General features: G+C 39.4%; 3 protein-coding genes across 5 annotated transcripts; 2 read left to right on the forward strand and 1 right to left on the reverse strand.

Annotated features, from left to right (window-relative positions):
• Window positions 1–9,922: 9,922 nt before the first annotated feature.
• On the reverse strand, window positions 9,923–14,318 carry abtb1 (ankyrin repeat and BTB (POZ) domain containing 1). Of its 3 annotated transcripts, none has more exons than XM_026333618.1 (12): window positions 14,128–14,318; window positions 13,186–13,248; window positions 13,047–13,102; window positions 12,728–12,872; window positions 12,388–12,547; window positions 12,231–12,276; window positions 11,773–11,889; window positions 11,479–11,591; window positions 11,283–11,381; window positions 10,991–11,158; window positions 10,684–10,884; window positions 9,923–10,210 (listed from the first exon to the last, which is right to left on the reverse strand). In XM_026333618.1, the coding sequence occupies exons 1-12, from the start codon at window positions 14,133–14,135 to the stop codon at window positions 10,004–10,006; spliced, it is 1,383 nt and encodes a 460-aa protein (XP_026189403.1). In that variant the 5' UTR covers window positions 14,136–14,318; the 3' UTR covers window positions 9,923–10,003. The 3 variants fall into 3 exon arrangements, with proteins under 3 accessions (XP_026189403.1, XP_026189402.1, XP_026189404.1); XM_026333617.1 differs by having other exon boundaries at window positions 14,080–14,318; XM_026333619.1 differs by having other exon boundaries at window positions 14,188–14,273.
• A 1,967-nt stretch (window positions 14,319–16,285) lies between these two features.
• Window positions 16,286–19,765, forward strand: LOC113145513 (keratin, type II cytoskeletal 8-like). The gene is made up of 9 exons (XM_026332331.1): window positions 16,286–16,799; window positions 16,985–17,193; window positions 17,283–17,343; window positions 17,593–17,688; window positions 17,797–17,961; window positions 18,169–18,294; window positions 18,782–19,002; window positions 19,337–19,383; window positions 19,489–19,765. Exons 1-9 carry the CDS (start codon window positions 16,536–16,538, stop codon window positions 19,560–19,562), a joined length of 1,263 nt encoding a protein of 420 aa, XP_026188116.1. The 5' UTR covers window positions 16,286–16,535; the 3' UTR covers window positions 19,563–19,765.
• A 1,265-nt stretch (window positions 19,766–21,030) lies between these two features.
• LOC113145241 (NACHT, LRR and PYD domains-containing protein 12) lies at window positions 21,031–24,991 on the forward strand. The gene is made up of 8 exons (XM_026331707.2): window positions 21,031–22,832; window positions 22,940–23,101; window positions 23,185–23,352; window positions 23,469–23,642; window positions 23,857–24,030; window positions 24,140–24,310; window positions 24,417–24,584; window positions 24,704–24,991. Exons 1-8 carry the CDS (start codon window positions 21,241–21,243, stop codon window positions 24,771–24,773), a joined length of 2,679 nt encoding a protein of 892 aa, XP_026187492.1. The 5' UTR covers window positions 21,031–21,240; the 3' UTR covers window positions 24,774–24,991.
• The last annotated feature ends 25 nt before the right edge of the window (window positions 24,992–25,016 follow it).

Below are 25,016 nucleotides of genomic sequence, written 5' to 3' on the forward strand. Positions count from 1 at the left end.
AACAACTCAGGTACCAATGTGAGACACAGTAAATTTCCACTTCCCACTGCCCTGCCCACAAACACACACAGCCAAGTTTTGAGAGATGAGGACATGTCACATATACACACACAAACACACACTTGGTACAAGTCAGAGAAAAAGAAAAGTTGGGCTGGTCAGGGGGTTTGGTCTGATACAAATGGATGAACTGATGCCAACAATGAGCACTGATTGTGAGTGTGTGTCTGTGTGTGTGTCTGTATGTCTGTGTGTGTGTGTGTGTGTGTGTCGTGGGATTTCAGTGAATCAGTCTGCCATTCTTTCATGACATGTAGTTTGTTGTCTAGAAAATGTAAACCATTACAGAATCAGCCTTTAACAACACCAAATAAGGAAATCTGTCTCCACTGATAGTCTATGGTCTGTTTAGATACTATTTGCTACTGAGAGAGCTTCCAAAGGCTGGACAAATGCTGCAAAACCTGATGCAGTCCCCTGCAGGATTTTCATATTTGGATGAGTGATGAAGCTCATCTGATAACAAGTTACACACACACACATACAAACATACACACAAACATTTAACTCTTCTAACTTTGCATAACACCATAATCTATTGTATTTTGATCAATGGTATCTTGCTCTGTATACTATTTTGTTCATATAACCTTTGATAAATATATTTAAAACCTTTGATAAATAGATTTAATTTAGATCTGTCTGTTTCATGAGTCATCTCATCTTTGTGAACATAATTTAAGTGACATCATCTTCTACCTTCAAACTATAGTGTTTTTAGTTTTATTTTGTCTTGACTTCTAATATTTGATTTGACTGTGCATCTTAAGTCAGTGATAATCAGATAAATTGTAAGCATGGAGCAGATTTGTGTACTTCAGAAATAATGTATTTTAGGAAATCACAGTGCTATAATTCTATATTATAAATTTGTTCAGAAAAAAAAAAGGCTTTTACAGGTTTTACTTCATTAATATGTTAAAACATGCTGTCAGCATTATTGCAGTGGATAAGCACCATAAACTAATTTCATATTAAAATATTAAAAGATTAAGTGGGAAAGTCACATTTTCACAACCACTCCTTATTTTGCAGATGGAACTTAGGAGACTGCTGAAAGGGGCCCCCAGTTTGAGAACTAATATTTTCTATGTAAGACACGTCCCACAGCTCAAAATGGATCAGTGACTCCTCCATGTTTATGCTTCTGAGGGCCTGGATTGGGATTATCAAAGGACGCACATTAGTCAGTCATACACTGGACAGCGTGCAGACAGAAGTAGATTAAGTATGTTCCAGCAAGCACAAGATATAAGCTAGTAAACGTCTTAATTCACCAGACCTACTTCAGCAGCATCTCCTGTATAGTGTGTGTAGCACTCATTGAGTCAATCATTCAGTTAACTGATGCCCTATTGGTGTGACGAGAGAAGGTCCACTTGGAGCCTGAAGGAGAAAACAACATTGTATGTCACTGTCAAGTCAGGCTAGCCTGAATGCATCACAGCAGTTGTCCAGAAATGATCAGACTCTAGGAACAGGGTCTTATCAACTATAAACACAGGAAACTGGGTTCAAAGGCCAACACTGTTTTTTATAACCCAAACATTATTTACTCACAGTTGTTTTTAAGGCAGTGTTGAAATGCAGGATTTATTTTTGTAGCAGAACTATCACTATGATTAGGATACAGTATCAGGCCAATGAAAAAGAAAGCAAATGTGATATTAGCTATATGTTTTTGTTCTTGTAACCCCCCAATTTTAGTGGAAAATTAATAGCTTCTCCATGCAACAACTTCTTAAAGTCATAGTCTCTCTCACTGATGATAACTGGCTTAATGGTTGATGACTCACGTGATGTTTTTGACCTGACTTTCATATATTGTTCTACATTCACTTGCAACATTTTTTGTATAACTCCTCAATGTAAATGTTTAATATGCTGATTACATAAACATGCCACATAAAGTATCATTTTTCAAGGCTGCAGAATTTGACCGCAGTTTAGTGACATGTAATTAATACACTACAATTAAGATCTGGTCCCAGCTGACATTAGGTGAGAGGCAGGTTACACCCTGGACAGATCACCAGTCTATCACAAGGCTGACACAGACAAACATTCAAACACACGGGCAGTGAAAAGCAATATTCAAAGCAAAGCACTGCACAACTGTGCCATGCAGAGGAACATCATGTAAGATAAATATTTGTAATCTAAGCTGGTGGAGCTCATGCTTGCTTGACTTGCATTAATAAGTCACTGTAGTGCAGTATTGTCTTAATCCAGGGCATCAATCATACAGACATGTTTGTTTGTCAGGTAGATTAATGCAGGTGAAGTGTTAGTCTAGGTGTTCCAGAATACAGACCACAGTGTGTTTATTAGGAGTGATAGTGTAGATAAATCATGTACTGGCAACAGTGACAACAGTGTTGTTTTGACTAAACGGTTAGAATAGTCCTTCAGGGTCAGCTATAATATCGTTTCAGAAATAGGAAGTGAAAGCAAACTGACTAATGTGGAGAATTACCAAACCAAAAGAGTTGTTTTTACATGGATCCAGAAATGAAGCAAATGATTTTGTTGTGCAATTTTATTAAAGAAATACACACTTGAAATAACCAGAGAGCAAAAGACATTTTATTCCTTATTTCTATGCAGGCTATGTTTTTACTTGCATATTTCCTCATCAGCCTTAGAAGCAACATTTCACTTCAGTCTGCTAAAGCAAAGTGTGTTTCAAAGCCAAGTCTCCCTGAGTTTCAGTGATGGTTTCACTCTGCATGGAACAAAGGCTCTGTCAGCAGGACAACTGCTTTCTGATGCCTGGGGTTGAACTGGCCAGGAAACAGGAAAGTGGCTGACAAAAAAATGCAAGTTTGGACTGTCACTGCTTGTAACTGTGACAAAAACCAACCTTGAATCTAAAGTACCTGAACACACACAGAAAAACCAAAGCTTTATCTCTCTCACTGACAATCCCTGATGTGACCAAATGTAAATTTAAAACATAAACTACTGCCTGTGCCCAAATATCTGATATTACAGGCCTTTCAGTATTTAATTCTTTTGTTTTGTTCTTTTAAAGGAACAGACATCCTTAAAGAAAATCATTACTTTCTGTAAAACACTGGCAGAAACAGAAGCTTAAAATTCCAAGGTTACAATTTGTCGTCCTCCAATGTGCCTACCACAGAAGCTTGTCCAATTGTTTACATTAAAGATTTCCTCAACAGATTTAGCCTGTCTTTTGCTAAAGGTCTGTCTAAGGGCAGCCTAGTCACATGCTCACATGGAAACAGGGTAATCCTGTCTCACATGCAGTCGCTGTTTGTGTCCCTCTCCAGAGCTGACTGTGTTCTCTACTTGCAACCTTGTGGTTCACCTTGGTGGAGTATTATATGGTGCTATACACAAACATACAAACAAGACAGACACACAGTTAAAGATTATATGAACACTCACACATGTATCTTAGAAAAATACTAAAATCAGGTAAGGATGCTGTAGGTAGGGATGCAGTACTTCTCTGGTTTGTGTAGACGAGGGACAGATATATTTACTCAGCTTTCTTGGAGATCCTGCCGTCTTTGACAAAGCTGACTAATAAGACAAATGCTCACTCGCCGTGTCCTGGCTGCTAATACTTGAAGGGAGCATGTAAGGATTAATCCCTTATTACCGTGGCTATTTGGCTATGTTAAGTGTAAGCATCTGACTTTCACACACCCCCAGCAGAATCCATCCATTCAGAGCAGGGAGGGTAACAGGAATTTCTGATTGATGAGCTTGAGCAGCAATCAGTGCTCATGAACTTCATAGCCACTGTCAGCCTGGTATTTGCATGACATGGCAATGGAAGTGTGGGACTGGGGAATTGACAGGCTGCTCAGCCCCATTCATTTCAAGACAATCCTATAAAGAGATCTTGGCGGGAACCTGTCGTTCATTTTAGAGCATGCACAGTCTTTGCCATTTCTTACATAATGGCAGGCTGGGCCTAACCTACGCTGGCTCAAGTCCAAACTCTGCCTAAATGAAATGTCAGTGCATGCTTTTTGTGCCAAACTAGAAATGACATTAGACTATACAGACAATGAATCTGCACTGTAGATGACTTCTGTTGGTATCACACAGTATTGTTTTTTTAATGTATTTTTGACCATCGAAGTATAACATATACCCCATATGTTGGTGTGAAGAAATGGGAGAGAGCACCAGAGCTTTTCTGATCAGTCTCTAGCTAAGTATGGGCTCACCACTCTCTCTCTCTCAGTAATCCCTAACTTATAGCAAATTAGGATATTGGCAGTAACAGCAGCAGTTATGTCGCCTGTGAGGACATATCAGTACCTAGGTACAAGGTCACAAATATGTGGGTCTGTTCATCACAGAACACAACATAGTTATAGCCATCAGCTTTAAGACGTCAACTATTAACTGCTGTACAGAAGAAACACACTTCCTCTTTTTAGTAGCAACATCTTTTTCTTATTTAAATGTCTCCCCAAAACATGCAATAATTCTAATGTGCTTATCTTGTACATATTTCACTCTAAAAACTGTAGAATTATTTGTATAAAGTGGTATCAAAACAAAAACAGAGATTCTGCATGTAGAGGGAAAATAAAATGCTCAAAAGCTCATTGAAAAAAGAAACGATGGCACCCGAACCAATCTGTGTGGTGCTTGACTTAATATAATGTTACTGTGAGCCAAACCTTCTACTAGTGATTTTTATTTGCAGTGTTTTTTTACACTGCATACTCAGGAGTCAACACCCAGACAGATAATGAATTTACTGACAGGATACTGAAGAAATAAGCAGAAAAATTAGCTGTTTCTGCATTTGTCTGGTGCAGTTCTGCCCTTGCTGTATGAGGAGACAGACGTCACCATGAAGTCTCAGTGAGTCACATGAGTCAAGAGCCAAAAGAGTTTAATTTTTTTCGAGATTGGTAAATTTTTAGGGAAAAAAACACATGAAAGCAGTGACTGTAAAACTTTTGTTTTGTTAAGGACTGTACTGCGCACATGACAGAAATATGAGTCATAACTTGGACAGTTTAAACAAAAGTACGTTTTAGTACAAGTCAGTGTCTTCTGTAAGGCAGGCTGCACCGTGATTTGAGGATATTTCTGCTGCACACATGTCAATATGCTTGAAAAGGAAATTCTGATTTGAATTAAAAAAAAAAATTTAGAGATTAGGGTTTGAGTCATGTTAACACACCAGAGTTGTGGAAACAAGGTGTAGGAAACATGTCTGCAGCTGTGGTGTATAAAGCTTTGCTTATACAATGCTAACACATCTTAGTTTAGCATCCTAGCATTGCTAAGATTTGCTAATTAGGACTAGACAGAAAGTACAGCTGAGCGTACTGGGAATATATATATATATATATATATATACAACAAATTCCCGTCTCACCCCTATGGGTGGTGTGTCTTCCTCAATCTCGGGTCCTCTACCAGAGGCCTGGGAGTTTGAGGGTTCTTCGCAGTATCTTAGCTGTTCCTAGCACTGTGCTCTTCTGGACTGAGATCTCTGATGTTGTTCCTGGGATCTGTTGGAGCCACTCTCCCAGTTTGGGGGTCACAGCCCCGAGGGTGCCGATTACCACGGGGACCACTGTTGCCTTCACCTTCCACATCTTTTCTAGCTCTTCTTTAAGCCCTTGGTATTTCTCCAGCTTCTCATGTTCCTTCTTTCTGATGTTGCTGTCACTTGGGATCGCTACATCTACCACTACGGCTTTCTTCTGCTGTTTGTCCACCACTACTATGTCCGGTTGGTTAGCCATCACCTGTTTGTCGGTCTGTATCTGGAAGTCCCACAGGATCTTAGCTCGGTCATTCTCCCTCACCTTTGGAGGTGTGTCCCATTTTGACCTTGGGACCTCCAGCCCATACTCGGCACAGATGTTCCTGTACACTATGCCGGCCACTTGGTTATGTTCCATATACGCTCTGCCTACTAGCATCTTACAACCTGCTGTTATGTGCTGGATTGTCTCAGGGGCATCTTTGCACAGCCTGCACCTGGGGTCCTGCCTGGTGTGGTAGACCCCGGCCTCTATCGATCTTGTGCTCAGGGCCTGTTCTTGTGCCGCTATGATTAGTGCCTCTGTGCTGTCTTTCAGTCCAGCTTTTTCCAGCCACCGGTATATATATATAGCTCATATATATATATATATATATATATATATATATATATATATATATATATATATATATATATATATATATATATATATATATATATATATATATATATATATATATATATATATATATATATATATATATATATATATATATATATATATATATATATATATATATATATATATATATATATATATATATATATATATATATATATATATATATTGCACCACAATTTTCAACTTCTGTCTGGACCAAAGTGCTGGTCAAGCCAACCCTGGTATTCCACAGTGTAGAGGCCTCACTCTGTCCTGCTCTGACTGGGGGCCATGTGTAGAGGTGCGGGGCCGATGAATGGGAACTAACTGAGGCTCTAAGCTTCTATCATGAAGAGGCTGGTCTCCTTAGAAACCATAGAAATATAAGTTCTTCCTGTACACTGAAATGCCATTTGTCCACTCTAAAACCCAGCAATTTCTCACCCAAGACTTAACCCCCACAAAATTGCTAAGCAACAACAATAAAACATTTGTAAATGATGTTTACTGGCATAATAAGTAATCATGTTGTTTATTCTTGTCTTTTTCAACATGTAAGCCTTGGAGAAGCTGGGCAGGAAGCCAAGGGTTTTGTTGTCTAATGGATGGTGTAAGTGTTTTTGTTTGCACTGCGGTCTTACAGCAGCTCAGCTCCACAGTGTACTAACTGTTGGGATTTGAGCTTGCCCACTGTTCAGAACTTTAGTGCTCTATTAAGGTGACATACAGCTTTGTCTTCAACTCCAAGACTCTTTGAAATGAGAGTGATGGAGTCCACAGAGTTGCCAGTTATAAACTATAGAGCACGGAGACTGACACACACACACACACAAACGTTTCAATCATTGCTAACATGTAACAGTGCCTTTTCCTTTGTCAGCTTGTGAGTGATCTGGCATTCAGAAAATGTTCCCATGAGCTCAGAGACCTGATGCAGGATTTATGTGTTTCCAACAATTCAAGAAAAGGTGACGGAGAAGAGAACAGTTCTGTGGTGAAAGGCAACTTATCACAACCACAATGGTAATAAAGTAAGAAATGGCGCCATCTTTAGGTGCCTTGATCTCAAAGTGTTGATTCATAGAATGTATTTCTCAGATTGATACAAGGGGATAAGTATTTTTTGAATAAAACATTTCAATAAATGGAAGGAAACACTTCTTACACTAACATTATTCCATTTTGAATAATTGCTCAAATAAGTTCACTGGAAACTCAAAAACCAACAGCTGAAATAGTTTTTAAGAAGATTTTTATAAAATAAAGTACTGCTTTCAGGAGCATAGAATAACAATAAATACATTACAGAAAATAAACACAGAGTGTGTAGCCAGATGTAGCAGAATATGAATTCAAAGGAGTAAATTTTAATTATTTACATTTACAGTGCATTCAGAAAGTATTCAGACTCCCTTCACTTTTCAGTCTGATACCACAGTTGTTTAAATTCATTTTTTCTCAGTAGTCTACACTCAGTACCACACAATGATAAAGTAAAAACGGAATTTTAGCAATGTTTATCAATTTATTAAAAAGGAAAAACTGAAATATCACATTTACATAAATATTCAGATCCTTTACTGAGCATTTAGTTGTATCACCTTTGGCAACAATTACAGGTATGACACAACAAGCTTTGCAAACCTGGATTGGGGGATTTTCCGCCATTCCTCAGGTCTCTCCAGAAATGTTGGACAGGGTTTAAGTCAGGGCTCTGACTGGGCCACTCTAGGACATTCACAGAGTTGTCCCTAACAACTCCTGTGTTGTCTCAGCTGTGTGCTCAGGGTTGTTGTCATGTTGGAAGGTGAGCCTTCGGCCCAGTCTGAGGTCCTGAGCGCTGGGGAGCAGGTTTGAATTGAGGACATCTCTGTGCTTTGCTCCATTCAGTTTTCCCTCAACCCTGACCAGTCTCCCAGTCCCTGCTGCTGAAAAACATTCCCACAGGATGATGCTGCCACCACCATGCTTCAGTGTTGGGATGGTGCCTGGTTTCCTCCAGACATACAGTAACTATTAGAATTGAAGCCAAACAGTTCAATCATGGTTTCATCAGACCAGAGAATCCTGTTCCTCACAATCTGAGAGTCCTTCAGGTGCTTTTTTGCAAAGTCCAAGCAGCGTTCATGTGTTTTGCACTGACAGGCTTCCATCTAGCTACTCTGCCATAAAGCCCAGATCGGTGGAGGGCTGCAGTGATGGTTGTCCTTCTGGAACTTTGTCCCATTTCCACACAGGATCTCTGGAGCTCTGTCAGAGTGACCATCGGGTTCTTTGGTCACCTCACTTACTAAGGCCCTTCTCCCATGATTGCTCAGTTTGGCCATGTGACCAGCTCTTGGAAGAGTCCTGGTTGTGCCAAACGTTTTCTATTTGAGTATTATGGAGGCCACTATGCTCCTGGGAACCTTCAAGAAACATAATTTTTTGTAGCCTTCTCCAGCTCTGTGCCAATCAACAATCCTGTCTCTGAGCTCTGCAGGCAGTTCCTTTGACCTCATGCCTTGGTTTTTGCCCTGATGTGCATTGCCAGTGTGAGGCCTTCTATAGAGAGGTGTGTGCCTTATAGCCTTCCAGACATTTATTGAATGTTTAAATTGTGTTAATAAATGCTAAATAGAGGAAGTCAAGCAGTACCAGTATAGCTTCAGATGATGGGAATGTCATTAGCTTTGCATGAATTGTCACATTGTCACAAATCAAGTACTGAAAGGCTAACACACTGAAATTTGATGACTTGATGACAAATTAAAAGACCAACCACATTATAATAAGGGATATGAATGCTTGTATGCTTCATGGCTGCCCATCAAATAATCAAGGTATTAGGTCACAGAACAATGATGAATTCAAAGTCATGACGATACTCCACATAAAACACTGCTCTTGCTTGCAATACCACTTTTAATTTCCAAAACCAAGAAGAGTTGGTTGTCTATTACACAGGAGCAGGATGGGGCTGTGATTTCTCTTTTTCAGTAGATTTGACATGCAACTGTTTAGTAACTTTTTTCTTGTGCACACAGTTAGCATGAGACATCTGCTGCCATACAGGGCAAGAGAAAAGCAATTTATCATTTTATGTTTAAACAAAGTGCAGTATGTTAGAGGGTGACAAGTATAGGATTCATGCTAACGGAATGTTACTATATGAATAGCAAACTACAGCCGCCAAACGCCATCAAATATAAAATAAAACCTTTGGACAGTTCAACAATGCCGTAAGTGCTTCTTTGCATGAAAAATATCATAAAACTAAGTTCTGTGTAACTAAATTAAGAGTTATAAGTTAAAAATATATTCTGAATGAAGTGCTTATACCTCTTTTAACCACATTCTCAAGTGTAACCCAGAATATGGCATGGACTTTTTTTCTTTGTTTTAAGCATCAAAATAAAATTTCATGGGGTTAGATTTAAGGGCTAATGCTGAATTTTGTTGGGGTCAAACCACATTTAAAAAGAGCTAAACAACAAGTGAATCTAAATTCTAGCAGTTACAAAAAGCTTAAAACAAACCATGCATGTGCAATGATAAGATATTCCGTTATACATATATATTTAGCACACAAACCCAACTTGGGCAAACTTAATAGGTCACTAAAGGCTATTAACAGCTTTCCTAACAGCTGTCTTTGAATATGCACCTCTAACATCAGAATCATCACCAACATATGTATGTTTTTCTTTTCATTTCTCATTGCTTTTTTCATAACTACAGATGTTTGTGTCACCATTTAACCCTTCCAGAGCATCCAAACTATAAGCCATAAACCACACTCTGCCAACCCTTCAGCAGTCAATATTAATGCTGGACAGCAGCTCCTCCAAGGCCTCCAGCTTCTGATTGGCCTCCTCGATCGCGCTGTATGTCTGCACATTGCTGGCAATGTGGTAGCGGATGTCATCCACCAGGGGGACAGAGTCAGTCTCCTGTCGCTTCTCCAGCGATGCAGCATCCTCTTTTATGATCTCAGCAAACTCAGCCTGCTCCACCAGCTGTAATAGACAGGTACAACAAGCAGTACACAGGTGTGAATTTAACCTGAGGGAGAACTGAGAGTGACCAGCCAGATTGTCTGGACCACACCAGCACAGAGCTGTTGTACTGTGAAAACTGGTATCAATCAAAGTGTTTTACAAAACACAAGCCAGCAATGAATGTGACCTTTGACATAATGGCAATAATATATTAATATGTGTAATAAAAGCAATCGAGTACTGCCAGCATCCCTAAATCTGACACCAATTATGACAATAAAACATAAATTTTAGAATTTTAGAATTAAGTGCCATAAAAAGCACAACTACTTCACTAGCTAAACTGTACAAATACAAGAATCTGTGAAGAATCACACCTGCACTGCTACAGCACACTAACACATTATATCTTGCTTGTCCAGTAACATTTCCCTGCTCCAAGGCATACAGTAAACAGTGACAAAGTGTCACACTAAGACACAGAGACCCACCCGCTCAATTATCTTGGCCATGAACTCTGTGCACTGATCCTCCAGCCGGGAGAGACGGAAAAGCTTGGCGGTCTTCCACATATACAAAACATTATCGTCACAAATAGTCTTAGCAAGCGTCTTCCCACAAAGACGTTTCAGCCCCGGCAGCAGGTACATGTCAGCCACACACAGCACGTCAAACACGTTCTCCGTCATTAGCTGGACATAAAGAACAACCAGTCAGGCGTCAAACAATAATGATGTGCACTCAAAGAGCATTACCTCTGGAATCACTTTATGCTTTGCACAAAAATTGTTCACTAACCTCTGTGGAATCAGTGTAGATGTAATACATGATGTGGATAAAGATTTCATGGGAAATATTGTGTAGAGTAATCATTGGTGTGCTGGGCTGGGACTGCAGCTGCCCTCCCTCACTGAAGTGGTCCTCCAGTAAGGCTTTAAAGTAATCACTACGTCCACAGAAAAAAGCCTAGAAACAAACACACGCACAGAGTAAAACTACAAAAGACAAGGTAATTCATAAAATATTGAATTGAGTGACAGGATGTGGGTGGGGTGTAAGGGTCTGTAATGAGACACAGGAATGTTTGTACCTTATGGCACAAAAAATTATAACTGTCGACTCTAAAGCAGATGTCAGGATAAGTAGGGAAGCAGTCGACTCTGTTAAAGGGAAGTTCTCCAAATCCAACCTGAGAAGAGTCAACAACATGCTCATTAAAACTGTCAAAAACTAGCTCATATACCGTGTTAAAATTCTTGTGTTTTGTTTTTCTATGATGGCCTTACTCTTAGTTCAGTGGGCAGTGCACAGTCTGCTAACTGAGCCATCTCCTCCTGTAGCTGACCACTGTGAGGCTCCAGGCTGAGAACTTTCACACAGATTCCTGGCTTGTTAGACACTTAAGTATAAAGAAAAGAATAGTCATGGTAAATATGATCAAGAGTTAAATGTATTCAGAAATACTGAGACCATTTGAAAAAGCTTAGCAAAACTAAACTAACTAGCTAAGTAAAACTTGTGTATTACAAGAATAATCCTCATATTACCAGTATAAACGTTAACCAGGAAAACGGTCTTACCAAATTCATATAGCTGTTTGCATTTATTCTCCAGCTCCTCGATAAGATCCGTCATCTTGCACTGTTTAGCAAGACGTCTGCAGTCCTCCACAAGGCTTATATCAATATCCATTTGACCTGTAACAAGGGGGAAAAAGTATGAGCCCAGCAGTTTGTATATTGTTGAAAATGTTTTACAGTTTTACACTGCTCTTTATACTCACCTTTACAAGTTACAAATCTTCTTCATTACCTTTACATTTCCATTACTACACTTTTTTGTGCAATGTTGTGCACAATTTGAATGAATATAAAGTGGCACTTTCCTTTTAATTACTTGCAAAACATCCATGTACATGTTTTGGGGTTTCTAATTAACAGGCTCTGGTAACTCCTTGCTACTGATGTATTAAAAAATAGAACTTGCAAAGTCCAAAAACTGATCGAACTATAACCATGAATTTTTGCAGGGTACTGACCTGTATAGAAATATTGTAGGATGGCTCCAAAGGCTGCAGGATTGATCTGAAACCAAAACAGCTTTAAGCTGTACAGATACTGTATTGCACTACAGAGTAGACCTTACATTGTAACAACAAAGCAGGCAATTATTAAACTAGAAAAAATGTTATCTACCAAAGGGTGTTTGAGGGTGATCAAGTTCTTCCCCTTCCATTTAGTCTCAAACATTTCAGTGAAGTACTCTGAGCGCGCACTCAGGACACATCGGTGGGCTGGAAATGTTTGTCCATGAACCAGGAACTTGACGTCACTGTACTGACCCTGCTCCAGTAACCTAAAGCAAGACAAGCAACATAACACATGATCCAGTGGTTTTGCATTGAAGGTATAGAAGCACTACACTGTGCTTTGCACTGTTTTCTATGTAAACTACTGTAAAAGCTGAGGAAAGTGAACTGATCTATGAAGATGTTGGACATTTTACATGAAGAGTTATTAGGCCCTTGACCCTTACATGTGCAGAAAGTAGTTAAAGTCATCCCGCTGCATGGCGCGGACACTGACACATTTATAATCTTTGAGCAGGCGTCGAACGGAGTCATTTAGGGAGCCGTACATACACCTTTCACCATCAAACGTGTTGGCTTCACACTTGGCACCTGAAAGCAAAGTTAATTAAAGAAAAAAAGCTGAGAACATACAAGAAAACATTTCAGTAGCTGAACTTGTAATACTCCACACAACATCACTGTATATACTGTACCTGCCTTTTGTTCTGTTTGTGTCTCTTAAAAAACACAAATAACAGCCCTCCAGTAAAATTTAGGTCTTACCACTAGCCAACAGGTACTGGACCAGCTCCTCGTGACCACAGAGACACGCATAATACCTGGAAAAACAAGAATTTCAACCACATTTTAAATGGTTGTAATAATGATGTTGTGTTTGCCTAGAGAATAAGACTATACTTACAAAGGTGTGCTGTCCCATTTGTCTCTTACATTGAGGTCCACATCTCTTTGTTCAACAAGGTATCTTAGAGGGAAGAAATGAGTGGTTATAGTCGTGTACTACACAGACACAACCTGACTGCCCACTGTCAACAAAAGGTCAAGCATTTCCAGTGAATTCAAGGGGTGTGCATCACACAGGACCATGTTTGTGCAGGAGAGATGAATTGTTCACACAGCTGCATACATTTTAATGTATACAAGCCTCCTTTATTGTTGTGCTCAGTATGTTTGTGTCTATAAAACTGATATTTTTATAGAAATAATCTTATATCCTGCAGTGCAAGAGAACTCAGCTAAATATATTTAGCTGGATAATTAATACTGTGTATTGCACTGACTTGTATTGGCTTGACTGTCTGTTATTAGCAGAATTTCCCAGTCTGGTCCAAAGCAGAGGAAATGTCTTTAATCAGTCAAAAGTCTACAAAGTTGGAAAGCTGGAAGCAGAAAATTCACTCCACAGGCTACCAGCCTGTACCTGACAGCCTGTACCTGACAGCCTGTACCTGACAGCCTGTACCTGCGTCGAATGTGGAAACTTGGTAGCTGACCTACAAAGACAGGCTAAAGTTACCAGCTCTGCCGTGAAAGCTAATGTTAAAACCAGTGTCTTTCCTGTTCCCCTCCTGGTTATTTACAAAACCATGCAGATAGCATTGGGTTTAGCTAGTTAGCTGCAACACTGCGATCTACAACAGGCCAAAAATAATGATAACAATAATAAAGGCTAATGCTTTGACAAAACTGAGGAACACAAAAGCTGACAAAATCTCAACTGCAACCATGTAAATTAAATTAGCTTTTAGCATCGAGCACAAACAATCGAGCCATATTAACGTCAGCGGTTGTTTACCTAACTCTACAAATGTCGCCCTTTCTGCAACTACTAAACAAATCGTACACATCCATGATCCCCGCGGTGTTTTGGGTCCTCTGTAATGCATTGAGACGGCCTGTCTACCGGACAGGGGAGCGATGATTTGGCGTTGTTTCAGAGTTTGCTCGGTCGACGCAGAGAAAGCTTTCTGGCTCTTACACCTTCTTGCTCAGTTGTTGACAAGCTGCTAATGCGAGGGTCTGTTTTGGTCGAGGAACCGCCAGTCACGTGACTAAGTGTGCACTTCACTGGTTGTAGAAAAAACACCAGATGTTTGTTATTCTTCTACAACTGTGTTGTTGTTGTTTTTTACCACGTTTTTCTTTACTTCACGAAACTATCCGCGAATAAACAGCATTTTTCTAAAAGCGTAGTTTGTTACCTTTCCTACTCACGTAACGTAACCGAGTAACACTTTTCGCTAACGCTTATAAATATTGAAAGTGGGAACTCCGAGGCTCACTTGAAATCAGCTGATGTCAGTGTTTTATTTTCCGTTTTATGTTTAAAACGTTTTTTTACTCCAATAAAACCAAAATCAGAATGGAACCAATGTGTTTATTATTATTATTATTATTATTATTATTAGTGGTAGTAGTAGTAGTAGTAGTAGTAGTAGTAGTAGTAGCAGTAACTAATTAATTTACTTTTAGATATATTTTCTTCCGTATGTGCTAAAACAGCTAAACATTCTTCCAGTTCTAAAATGTTAAGCATGGTCAGCTTATTATTTTCCATGCTTCCATCTCCTATAGTTTTTTTATCAATATATTCATTAATTTATTATTGAAAGCTGTATTTAATTTGTTAATCGTTAGTTTATTTTATAGGCGCGGTTTAACTATATTATTTTGCATCATGAGCAATATACCTTTATTGATTGGTTGTTTTATTGATTGCAAATACAAATAAGCACAGAGTACAGTTTGTATACCTTGTCCACTCAGGTATTTATTAAATTCATAAACAAGTTCATGATGCCATGATGAAGATGTAATGGACTGCTGTCTTATAACCTTTGACCTTTCCACAGATTGTAGGACTTCTAATTTCACATATGGTAACATTGGAATGACATGAATAACATAAGGATTGGTTAACTCATTGTACATTTTAGAATTAATAGCAGCAGAAGCCTCATTTCAACATTGTCAAACATTATTATTATTACACAATATTTCACTTTAAACCATTAGGCTGGTTGTATGATTTTTAGGGCATGGAAAACCTAACCTCAAGACTTATTGACAAATAACATATGAAACAGGAGACATGGATAAAAAGTAGAGCCACCTTCAGAAACTGCAGATAATGACTTTTATTTACTCCATATGAAATAACAAGCATGCTGTCATATCTCATTAGCACTTGTAAGATGAGGGCTGAGAAAACTTTGAACTTGTCCCCTCTGGATGGCACTACAGAACACGCTACTGATTCTTTCCCTGTGCCATCACTCTGATGAACACTTCATCCATGCTTGCCAGTAAACACCAAATCAGTGCAATACTGGCTTCACTGCAATATCTGTAAATCAGTGCAATAACTATAAGTACTGTGCAATAGCTGGTGAATTGTAAATACTCTTCATTTTCAACATCACTTGGCAATCTTTCTATTTTTCTACTAATATGTATTATTTTTCCATTTTATTATTTTCTCTTTTGTATACATACTGTTATGACAAACATATTGTTATGACAAGCATATTGTGAACCACAGTACTAGAGGCAAATTCCTTGAGTCTGAAAACATACCTGTCAGAAATGTCAATTCTAATGAAACTATTGCCACAACACAGCAGATAATCAGACCCATTCACTTTGACATAACAAACAGGTTTATATATTGCAATATAAATTGTTCTTTGGAGCTGTTCTTTCCGTGGAAGGTGATGAGCTGCAGAGCAAGGATGGACAGGACAGACCTGTTTTTTTTTTAGGTCAGTTTAGTTTAGTTTTTGTTTTATTTTTGTTTAGAGCTGGCTCTCACAAACAATGGTTAGTGACATTGCCCTAAGCAGAATTTATATCTGGAAAAAAATCCAACATTTTGATACAAAAAATATTGACATGTCAGAAATGTGACAATAATAAGACTCTTCCAAAACCTTACTTATTTGCCATTTATAAGCTTTTGGGACTTAATGATTTAGTTAAAAAAAATTAAAATATACTCCTCCCAACACCATACTGAAATGTAATTTGGGCTTAAACCCAACAACAGAAACTATGCAACATTTATCATGGAAGTGGGTGGGAGAATAGGTGGTATGTGTCAGACTGGTTTACCCACATTGATGAGCCACATATCTTTACTATCAAGCCCCACCCAGTGTTGCCTATAAAGTAGCACCTAAAAGATAAGAGCTGCACAACTGAGCTCAGCCACTGACTTGTCACCCTCTCCCGCAGTGGATTTGCAGTACTACCATGAGTCAAAGGAGGAACTCCAACAGCTACAAAGGATTGCACATGTCCTCAGTGGGCTTCAACAGCAAGTCCACAAGCTCCTACTCCATTCCAAAGATCAGCAGTAGGACTAACCATGGTCCCCCGATTAAAACTGTGTCCATCAACAAGGACTTGCTCACCCCACTGAACACAGGCATTGACCCTTCCTTCCAAGCTGTTCGCTTCCAGGAGAAAGAGGAAATCAAGAATCTCAACAACCGTTTTGTCTCATTCATTAATAAGGTAAGAGGACATTTCATTAAAGTATTTCATAATAAATGTTGAATGTCAGTTTAAAATAAGCAATAAAGTTATTTAAAGTCTGAAATAATGTTGATTAACCTTTGAACTAATATCTAAAGGCCAACAACATATATGTTCTCTTAAAAGATCTTGGTATTTGTGGGGATTCTCCCTTTGTGTCTCAGGTGAGATTCCTGGAACAGGAGAATAAAATGCTGGAGACCAAGTTGAAGCTGCTGCAGAAACAGACTACAGATTCCTCCAACATTGAATCCATGATGAAGTCCTACATCGCCAACCTCCAAAGACAGCTGGAGCTCCTCAGCAATGGCAAGGACAGACTTGACATGGAGAAAAAAGCCATGCACAAAAACGCTGAGGAGTACAAGACAAAGTAAACTATTTTTTATGAAAGAACGTACTACTACTGTTGTACAGTAGTACAATCAGCATTAGTAATCGAATATTTGTGGGCTCTTTCAGATATGAGGAAGAGATAGTGAAGAGGAATGATGCAGAGAATGTGTTTGTTGTTCTCAAAAAGGTATAGTATGCCATCACGACAGCTATGATAGCTATGTTTTCTAAATATGTACACTGCACATGCCCTGATGAATAATAGTTTTTTAAAAAGTGATGAAATAATAACTTATTAAGCCAGTTTACATTCACATTTTAAGGGAGTATAATGAAATAATCCTACCTGTAATGAATCCACATGAAAATGTAAAAGTCAAATTCAAGAGGTTAATAACTAAGAAGCTGTTGTTTCTTTTTTACTGACTGCCTACAGGATGTGGACGCAGGCTATCTGTCCAAGGTGAATCTAGACAAGATGTTGTCTCATATGCATGAGGAGTTCAATTTCTACAAGGCTGCGTTTAAGGAGGTATGATATTATTAAATGAAAGGAAATATCCAGTATGAAGCATGTGAGCTTGAGTTGCACTCTGGATTTGATGTCCTTACTGTCACTGTATGTATTGTTTTGCTAAAGGAACTCCTTGAGCTGCAGGATAGCCTAAAGGAGACCTCTGTGATGGTACAGATAGACAACTCCCGTGACCTGAACATGGATTGCATAGTAGCAGAGGTTAAGGCCCATTATGAGGACATTGCCACCCACAGCCGTAAAGAAGCTGAAAACTGGTACAAGAACAAGGTGAAGAACAAAAATACAGCATCTTCGATCTGTGATGAATACTTATTACATGTCACTGTTAAAGCTGTTGCAGCAGAAAAGCTAGAAAGACAAACATGGTTGAGTGAAGCTCATAAATCTACTAGAACACTGTCTTGATGACAGGAAACACCCTTGTAAAGCCTGACAATAGCTCACATCTTTGCTCTTGTTGTTTGTTTGCACCAGTTCGACCAGATGACTGCTAAGGCCGACCAATATGGAAATGAATTGCGTAGCGCTAAAGGAGAAATAGCTGAGCTCAACCGACTGATCAGCCGCCTGCAGAATGAGATCCAAACAGTGAGATCACAGGTGTGAATGCCTGCTATGTTGGAAGTAACCTGAACTGTTTTGTGCAAAACTCTTTTTGTAGAATGCATGCATAAAGTCACAACATTTTATATCCTGACAACTTCAACGAATTAGTAAAGAAATAGCAACACTCAAACTTTATACTCCTCAGGTAGCATCGAACACATTAAGAACAACAAATCAAGACTGTCAAAATCAGCATATTGTAAATAATTTCCTGTGTATGGAAAACGTGTATGTGACACAGACCAGATCCAACTCTGCAGCTTTGTTCTATAGTGATTTGTGTTTCAAGCTGGCATGGTGATCATATGTTTGACAATAACCTGTAATTAGGTTGTGACTTGTGTCACCACAAATAACATGACACGACACACTAACAGTGAAACAGTCAGTCAAAGAGTGTCTGAGTCTTTATTTGAAAGGGGTGATTGACAGGCTGTGTTGCTCAAGGCTCACGTCATATATCATTGCATCGTTTTTTCAGTGTACCAGCCTTGAGGACAAGATAGCTGAAGTACAGCATCATGAGGAGGGGGATGTGCAAAATGCCAAGGCTCACATCAGGGACCTGGAACTGGCTCTGCAGACAGCCAAGCAGAACATGGCTCACCAAATCAGAGAGTACCAGGATCTCATGAATGTCAAGATGGCCCTAGACATGGAGATTTCCACCTATAGGAAGCTGCTGGAAGGAGAGGAGGAAAGGTGAGGGGTAGTTCTCAGCAGGGTCAAGCTATCTTAAAAAGCCAACCAATTAGCTATGAGCTAATTTCAGCTTTAATTAAACACAGCTTTTTATTTTGACTAATGATCATCATCATTTTGAAGTCACAGCTTTAAAGAGCCCTCTCCCTATTTTTAGTACTTTGATAACATGATTTTAAAAAAAAATTATCTGATTTTCTACACTAAATGCATGTACAACTGAAAATGAATATATGACTTTGATTAGAAAAATCAGTGGCATTCCCCTTTATCACACTTTTACTTCATCAGTACCTCATTATTTATATAGTATTTCTTGCTTTCCCATTGACAGAGTTGGACAAGAGCCTATTGTCAACATCCAAAGAGTGCCCACTAAAAGTAAGTAGCTGAAGGTGATGCCACTACTGTCATGATCACAATGGTAAGAATAACATCCTGTCTAGTCTGTGTGTGTCTTATTTTGTGCCGTCCTCTGTCCAACAGCTGTCCGACAGCAGCAACGGTCAGGTCCAGTTCTCATCAAGACAGTGGAGACCCAGGACATAATATACAGCTAAGGCAGAAAACACACTACAGTACTATACCTTGTTAGAGCATTAGAGCCATTTTATCTTTATATTAATCACTTTGGAACTTACAATAAGCTATCTGCACCAGTGAGCCAAATGTGTCTGTGATTTGTTTAATTTCCTTCATCTTCAATTTGATGTGACATTAATTACCTGTTTCTATGCTTAAAATAAACATGTGCTCATCTGTAATGAATATTTTTGCTCTTCTTTTTGGCTAATAATTAAACATTGAAACCAATACATTTTGCTATTTTTTTTCCATCCCAAAACATACTGCAGTTGCTGATGTGTAGTACAACATGTATTTACAAACATGGAATGGTTTGGAAGCTAGCAACTTACACAGATATTGTGTGGAGCTTTGACGCCAGGTACAGTACACAGTACTTTAAAATTAAGTAAGACACACTCTGTGTCCAACAGTTAAACAGTTAAATAAATGCAGTCAGATTTGGGATTTTTTAATGAGAGAACTAGAAGATGCAATTTAATGAGAAAATGTTGAGAAAACAGTGATATGCCACCCCTACTTTTTCCTTTTTATTTCATGATTGCCTAGCAGACTAGGTCTAAGAAGTAATGATTTAATCTGTAATTTAAAACAAAATCTGTGTTGCATTTTCCAATGATGCTCTCTTTGGTTTGGTATAAATTAGATTTATAATATACATCATAGTATAAGACAGTACACAGAGACTCAGTCAGGGCTCAGGCAAAAACTGCACTGCTTTGCTGTCACTTAAGAAAAGATGAAGGCAGATAAATATTACCAGGTACTATATTTAAGGTATACACAAATTTATATAAATTATAAAGATGCTATAATTAAAATACAAATCAACTGCAAAATACTTCATTCCATTAGCTATACCCACTTATTCCTCTTTGGGGTCATGGGGATCAGCTGGAGCACATTGTCTCATATGAGGCAATTTAGAGTCACTGATCTGAGTGAACCCATGCAAGCACAGGGAGAACAGGCAAACTCCGCACAGAAAGGCCCCTGCTGGGTTTCAAAACAGGAACCTTCTTGCTGTGAGGCAACAGTGCAAACCACTAAGTCACTGTTCTGCCTTGCAAAACACTTATCACACCCAGTAGACTATTTCAGAATATATATTAGGCAATATTATTGGAAGATGATTTTTAATATATTAATTAATTAATATGTGCATGCATCGCTTTAACATAGCACTATAAACTACATCTGTGTAGCTTAATACATCATTTGTGAATTATTTTTCATATTATTAATCTGGATTTGCAAAGTAACAGCAACTAAAGAAGGAGTGAACTTATGTAAAATTGCAATACTGCACTTAACTGCATCATTTGAGTAAATATATTATGTCTAACCAGAAAAAGATAGAACTGAATGTAGGAGGGTTTAGTTTCAGTTTTGGTAGGAGGACACATCTGTCAGGCAGAGTTCAGGGTTTAAAGCACACAGTGTGCTTCCTGGTTTGAGCTGCTCGTGTTTTATTGGTGGACAGCTCTGCTGTCGCATTAAAACAAACCGTGTTTATTTTGACGGATCTTCGCCTCAGTCACGTTGTTTTCCAGAGACACAGTCAAGTTTATTAGACCGAGATTTATTTGCAGACACGAATTACACTGTCGCTTCTTCTGTGACTTGTATTGGACTGATATTGTGCTTTATAGGATGGACCGAGGCGCCGTGTTGACTCATATCCTCAACTCAAAGGCTGTGTCCACACTTCTTGGTGGAGAGCCTCCTGCCAGTGTGATGCTCAACAATAAGTACATTTCTCCACTGACCTCTGAAGCTCAGGAGACAGACGGAAGTGTGGAAGACAGCTTGGGCTCCGTTGACTGCGCCATCCACACTTCTCTGGCAGGAAGAAAGAAAACAGTGGTACTGGTCGGTCCAGAGGGATCAGGTAAAACCACTGTGCTGGAGAAGCTAATTGTGGATTGGGCAGAAGGAGCAAGCCTTCAAAACTTTTCTTATGTTTTCTATTTTTGCCTGAGGGAGATGAATTTTCTTGGAGGAGCGCTGTCATTGGAGACTTTACTGCAACACTCCAACTGTCATATCCCACCTGAGTCTGTGCCAGGAGTCCTGCAGAAGCCTGATAAGGTGTTGTTTGTTTTTGATAACCTGGATCAGTACAGACACAGCCGGGACCCCTCGGTTCACACCCTCTGCTCTGATCCCAGCCAGGCAGCCTCAGTGTCATGTTTAATCACAAGTCTGCTCCAGGGATCACTGCTGAGAGGAACTTCCTTTGTGGTGGCAACCAGGCCAACAACATGTCTGGAGTTTCTGAGTGGTACCCGCATAGAAGTGTTGGGGTTTCTGAATCCCCAAAGAGAGGCTTACTTTAATGGGTTCTTTACTAACCCAACCATGGCCAACACAGCATTAATGCACATGGAAAGGACTTTAGGCTTTTATGATTTCAGCACCTCTCCTAGATTTTGTTGGACAGTTTGTTCTATGTACAAGTCTCTAATGGACGCTGGTGCAGAACTTCCTGATACATTAACTCAGCTGTACATAAACATCCTGGTCCACCTGATTCAGGCACTCTCCCTGACTGAGGCCTGCAACAGAGAACTAGTGTTGGCCCTCGGCAGGCTGGCTTCTCGTTGCTCTCTTGACCATCATTCAAGCTGCACCAAAGACGAAATGGATTCCTTTGGTTTTCAACAGTTTCGTACTTCAGTTGGTGTTTTCTTGCAAGGAGATGGTCTGGGGCCAGATACACATTTCTTCACCTTCCACTCCCAGCTGATGCAGAAGTTCATCATGGCTGTGTTTTTCTTTTTGGACAAGTCAGTGTCTGGGGGAGTGGAGAAGATGTTGGAGAAGCACAAAGGTCATACAAAGTTTCTGGATCTCTTCCTGTCAGGGCTCTCAGAGCCAGTTCAGCACAAACCGCTGAAGACACTGATCGGGGAGTTAAACTCTGAACAGATTGTGGATTTTAAAAGCTGGCTTAAAAGCAGTTTACAGGCAGCACTGCAGGGATACCACAAAGATGCGTACCGCCACTCGTTATGTCTGCTTCATCAAACTCAAAACGAAAGTTTGGTGAAAGAGATGGTCACTCCATCAACTAAAGCAGGCATCTGCTATGATACCCTGAGCCTCCAGGACTGTGTAGCTCTGAATTATGTCATCACGTGCCTCGGTGAGATAGAGAGACTGTGTCTGTACAATGTAAGGAATTTGACAGAGGAGAATGCAGAAGTCCTGGCTCCAGCTATGAGCTTGTCACATAAGATAATGTAAGTCAAGGCAAAAATTCACATGTCTAGTCATCATTCATTTCATCATGATCGATCCTCACACATATATAACCAGCCTGTTTAAACTGTTTCCTTGTGTACTTCAGCTTGTCAGGGAGCATCATGAATAATGGGGTTGTCCTTCATCTGGCTTCAGCTCTCAGCAAAGGAATCACTGAGGAGCTGGATCTCAATCATATCAATCTTGGAGATGAAAAGTTTACCATTCTCTGCACTGGACTCAGAGACTGCAAACAGCACACAATAAAGTAAAATCAACTTTTATTGCAAAGGTAAAGAAACAACCCCTTACATTAATATGTTTTTTAAATATTGTATTTGATTTCCTCAGGCTGAGTGCGTGCAACCTGACAAGCTGTGAGGCTCTGGTGCCTGTGCTGACCTCAGAGACCTCTCAACTGCGTGTTTTGGATTTGAGATTCAATGAGCTCGGGGACAAAGGTCTCATTAACCTGTGCAAAGCCTTGTGGAGTCCTCATTGCAAACTAGAGGAGCTCCAGTATGTACTTTAAATAATGCAATATTATCTTGCTTCTGATGTTTTGTTATAGCTGTCTATTTCTGTATAAATCATTGACTTGGTAGTTGGAAAAATGACCTTATGTTTATTAAAAGGCTACAACACTGTCAGTTGACATCAGTATCGATGGAGGCTTTGTCAGAGGCTTTGTGTTCTGGCCACTCAGAGCTGAGGAAAGTGAATCTGACAAACAACATGATTGGGGACAGTGGAGTGGAGGCTTTGTGCAAGTCCCTGCGACACTCACTTTGTAAACTGCAGAGCCTCATGTAAGTTTGTTTCGTTGTGCTGCACATGCAAAAATGTAATTGTTTAGCTGAAGGTGAAACACAGATGAAGAGGATACAAGCAAGTTTGGAGTGATTCAAGAGGTTGAATATCGACTGTCTCACCTAAACAGTAGACGGAGAAAAGCTACTGTAACATCTACATACACATTTTTCTGCTCTTTTTGACTTATTTATCTTTTATTTATCCATATAGTCTGTTTGATAATGACATGACAAGTGCATCCTGTCCCGATTTGATGGAAGCCTTGATGTCAGAGCACTGCTCTCTGACAGAGCTGGATCTGTCACTGAATGATTTGGGCCAGGAGGGGGCACTGCTGCTCTGCCAAGCCCTAAGTCGGCCCGGGTGTCCAATAGAAAAACTCAGGTAGAGTGACCTGTATTAACCCTCTTTGCTGTGATTAAGTACCACCTTTCACAAATACTTGGTGAAATTCAGATAACAGCCTTAGTGTATAATATGCTCCACTCCACAGGCTGGTACGATGTGCATTGACCCAGTCTGTGTTCAGGGAACTGGGCTTGGTGCTGAGAAGTGGGACTCAACTCAAGTCCCTGTTTGTGGGGATAAATACAGTGGGAGACCAAGGGGTTAAACACCTTTGGGATGCTGTTGCACATCCAAACTGTCTGCTGGAGGAACTGGAGTGAGTTGACAGAGATTCTGAAAAAAACAACACACTCCTTTGTTATGTTATGACCACATTGCAGTACACACTGCATGCAAATATGTCCATATGTTCCTTTTATCAGTGTTGAAATAACTCAGATGACTGATGCCTGTGTTGAGGATCTGTGTGCTGCTATAAGAGCCAGTAAGACTTTGAAGAATCTGGAAATGAGTAACAACTTACTGACTGATGCTTCCGTCCCAGCCCTTGTGAAAGTCATGCAGGAGAGCGACAATATGCAGGAGATGAAGTAAGCATGATTCATTTCAGTTAACTCTAAACTGCCATGAGCTTGTATGCTTTAAATAAACTTTGTAAGAATTTTAAAACAAGAATCTGCTTTTTAAACTACTCCTTTGTCTCTTTCAGCCTGAAATACAACGACTTCTCTGAAGATGTTTTTGACATGCTGGAAGAGTGCAATAAAATAAGATACTGAAGAAAGCAGATTAGTGCTTCCTTGTTATAAGCAGATATTGAGACAAGTGATTAATTGTTGTAAGCAAAAATGGCACTGCATCAAATTATTTTGGCTCCAGCTTATCAAATGAGAATATGTTGTTTGTTTTATGTGATGATAAATATTTTTAGATATTGGTCTGTTAATAATCTCCAGATTCATTGCTAATAAACATTCAACATTCCCTCTCTCTCATATACATTTATAGAATTCCTTCAGCAC

Source organism: Mastacembelus armatus, chromosome 7 (assembly GCF_900324485.2).
Source record: "Mastacembelus armatus chromosome 7, fMasArm1.2, whole genome shotgun sequence".
Classification (NCBI taxonomy): Eukaryota; Metazoa; Chordata; class Actinopteri; order Synbranchiformes; family Mastacembelidae; genus Mastacembelus; species Mastacembelus armatus.

What these genes read in the sequence shown, in the direction of transcription:
- abtb1 (XM_026333617.1), bottom strand. Translation starts at nt 14,135, where the DNA reads ATGGATGTGTACGATTTGTTTAGTAGTTGCAGAAAGGGCGACATTTGT. An exon ending in AAATGGGACAGCACACCTTT is followed by an intron (nt 13,103 to 13,185) that starts GTAAGTATAGTC and finishes TTGTTTTTCCAG; the next exon opens with GTATTATGCGTGTCTCTGTG. An exon ending in TCTACACTGATTCCACAGAG is followed by an intron (nt 10,885 to 10,990) that starts GTTAGTGAACAA and finishes CTTTATGTCCAG; the next exon opens with CTAATGACGGAGAACGTGTT.
- LOC113145513 (XM_026332331.1), top strand. Translation starts at nt 16,536, where the DNA reads ATGAGTCAAAGGAGGAACTCCAACAGCTACAAAGGATTGCACATGTCC. An exon ending in GCTGAGGAGTACAAGACAAA is followed by an intron (nt 17,194 to 17,282) that starts GTAAACTATTTT and finishes GGGCTCTTTCAG; the next exon opens with ATATGAGGAAGAGATAGTGA. An exon ending in ACAAGGCTGCGTTTAAGGAG is followed by an intron (nt 17,689 to 17,796) that starts GTATGATATTAT and finishes GTTTTGCTAAAG; the next exon opens with GAACTCCTTGAGCTGCAGGA.
- LOC113145241 (XM_026331707.2), top strand. Translation starts at nt 21,241, where the DNA reads ATGGACCGAGGCGCCGTGTTGACTCATATCCTCAACTCAAAGGCTGTG. An exon ending in AGCTTGTCACATAAGATAAT is followed by an intron (nt 22,833 to 22,939) that starts GTAAGTCAAGGC and finishes TGTGTACTTCAG; the next exon opens with CTTGTCAGGGAGCATCATGA. An exon ending in TGTCTGCTGGAGGAACTGGA is followed by an intron (nt 24,311 to 24,416) that starts GTGAGTTGACAG and finishes TCCTTTTATCAG; the next exon opens with TGTTGAAATAACTCAGATGA.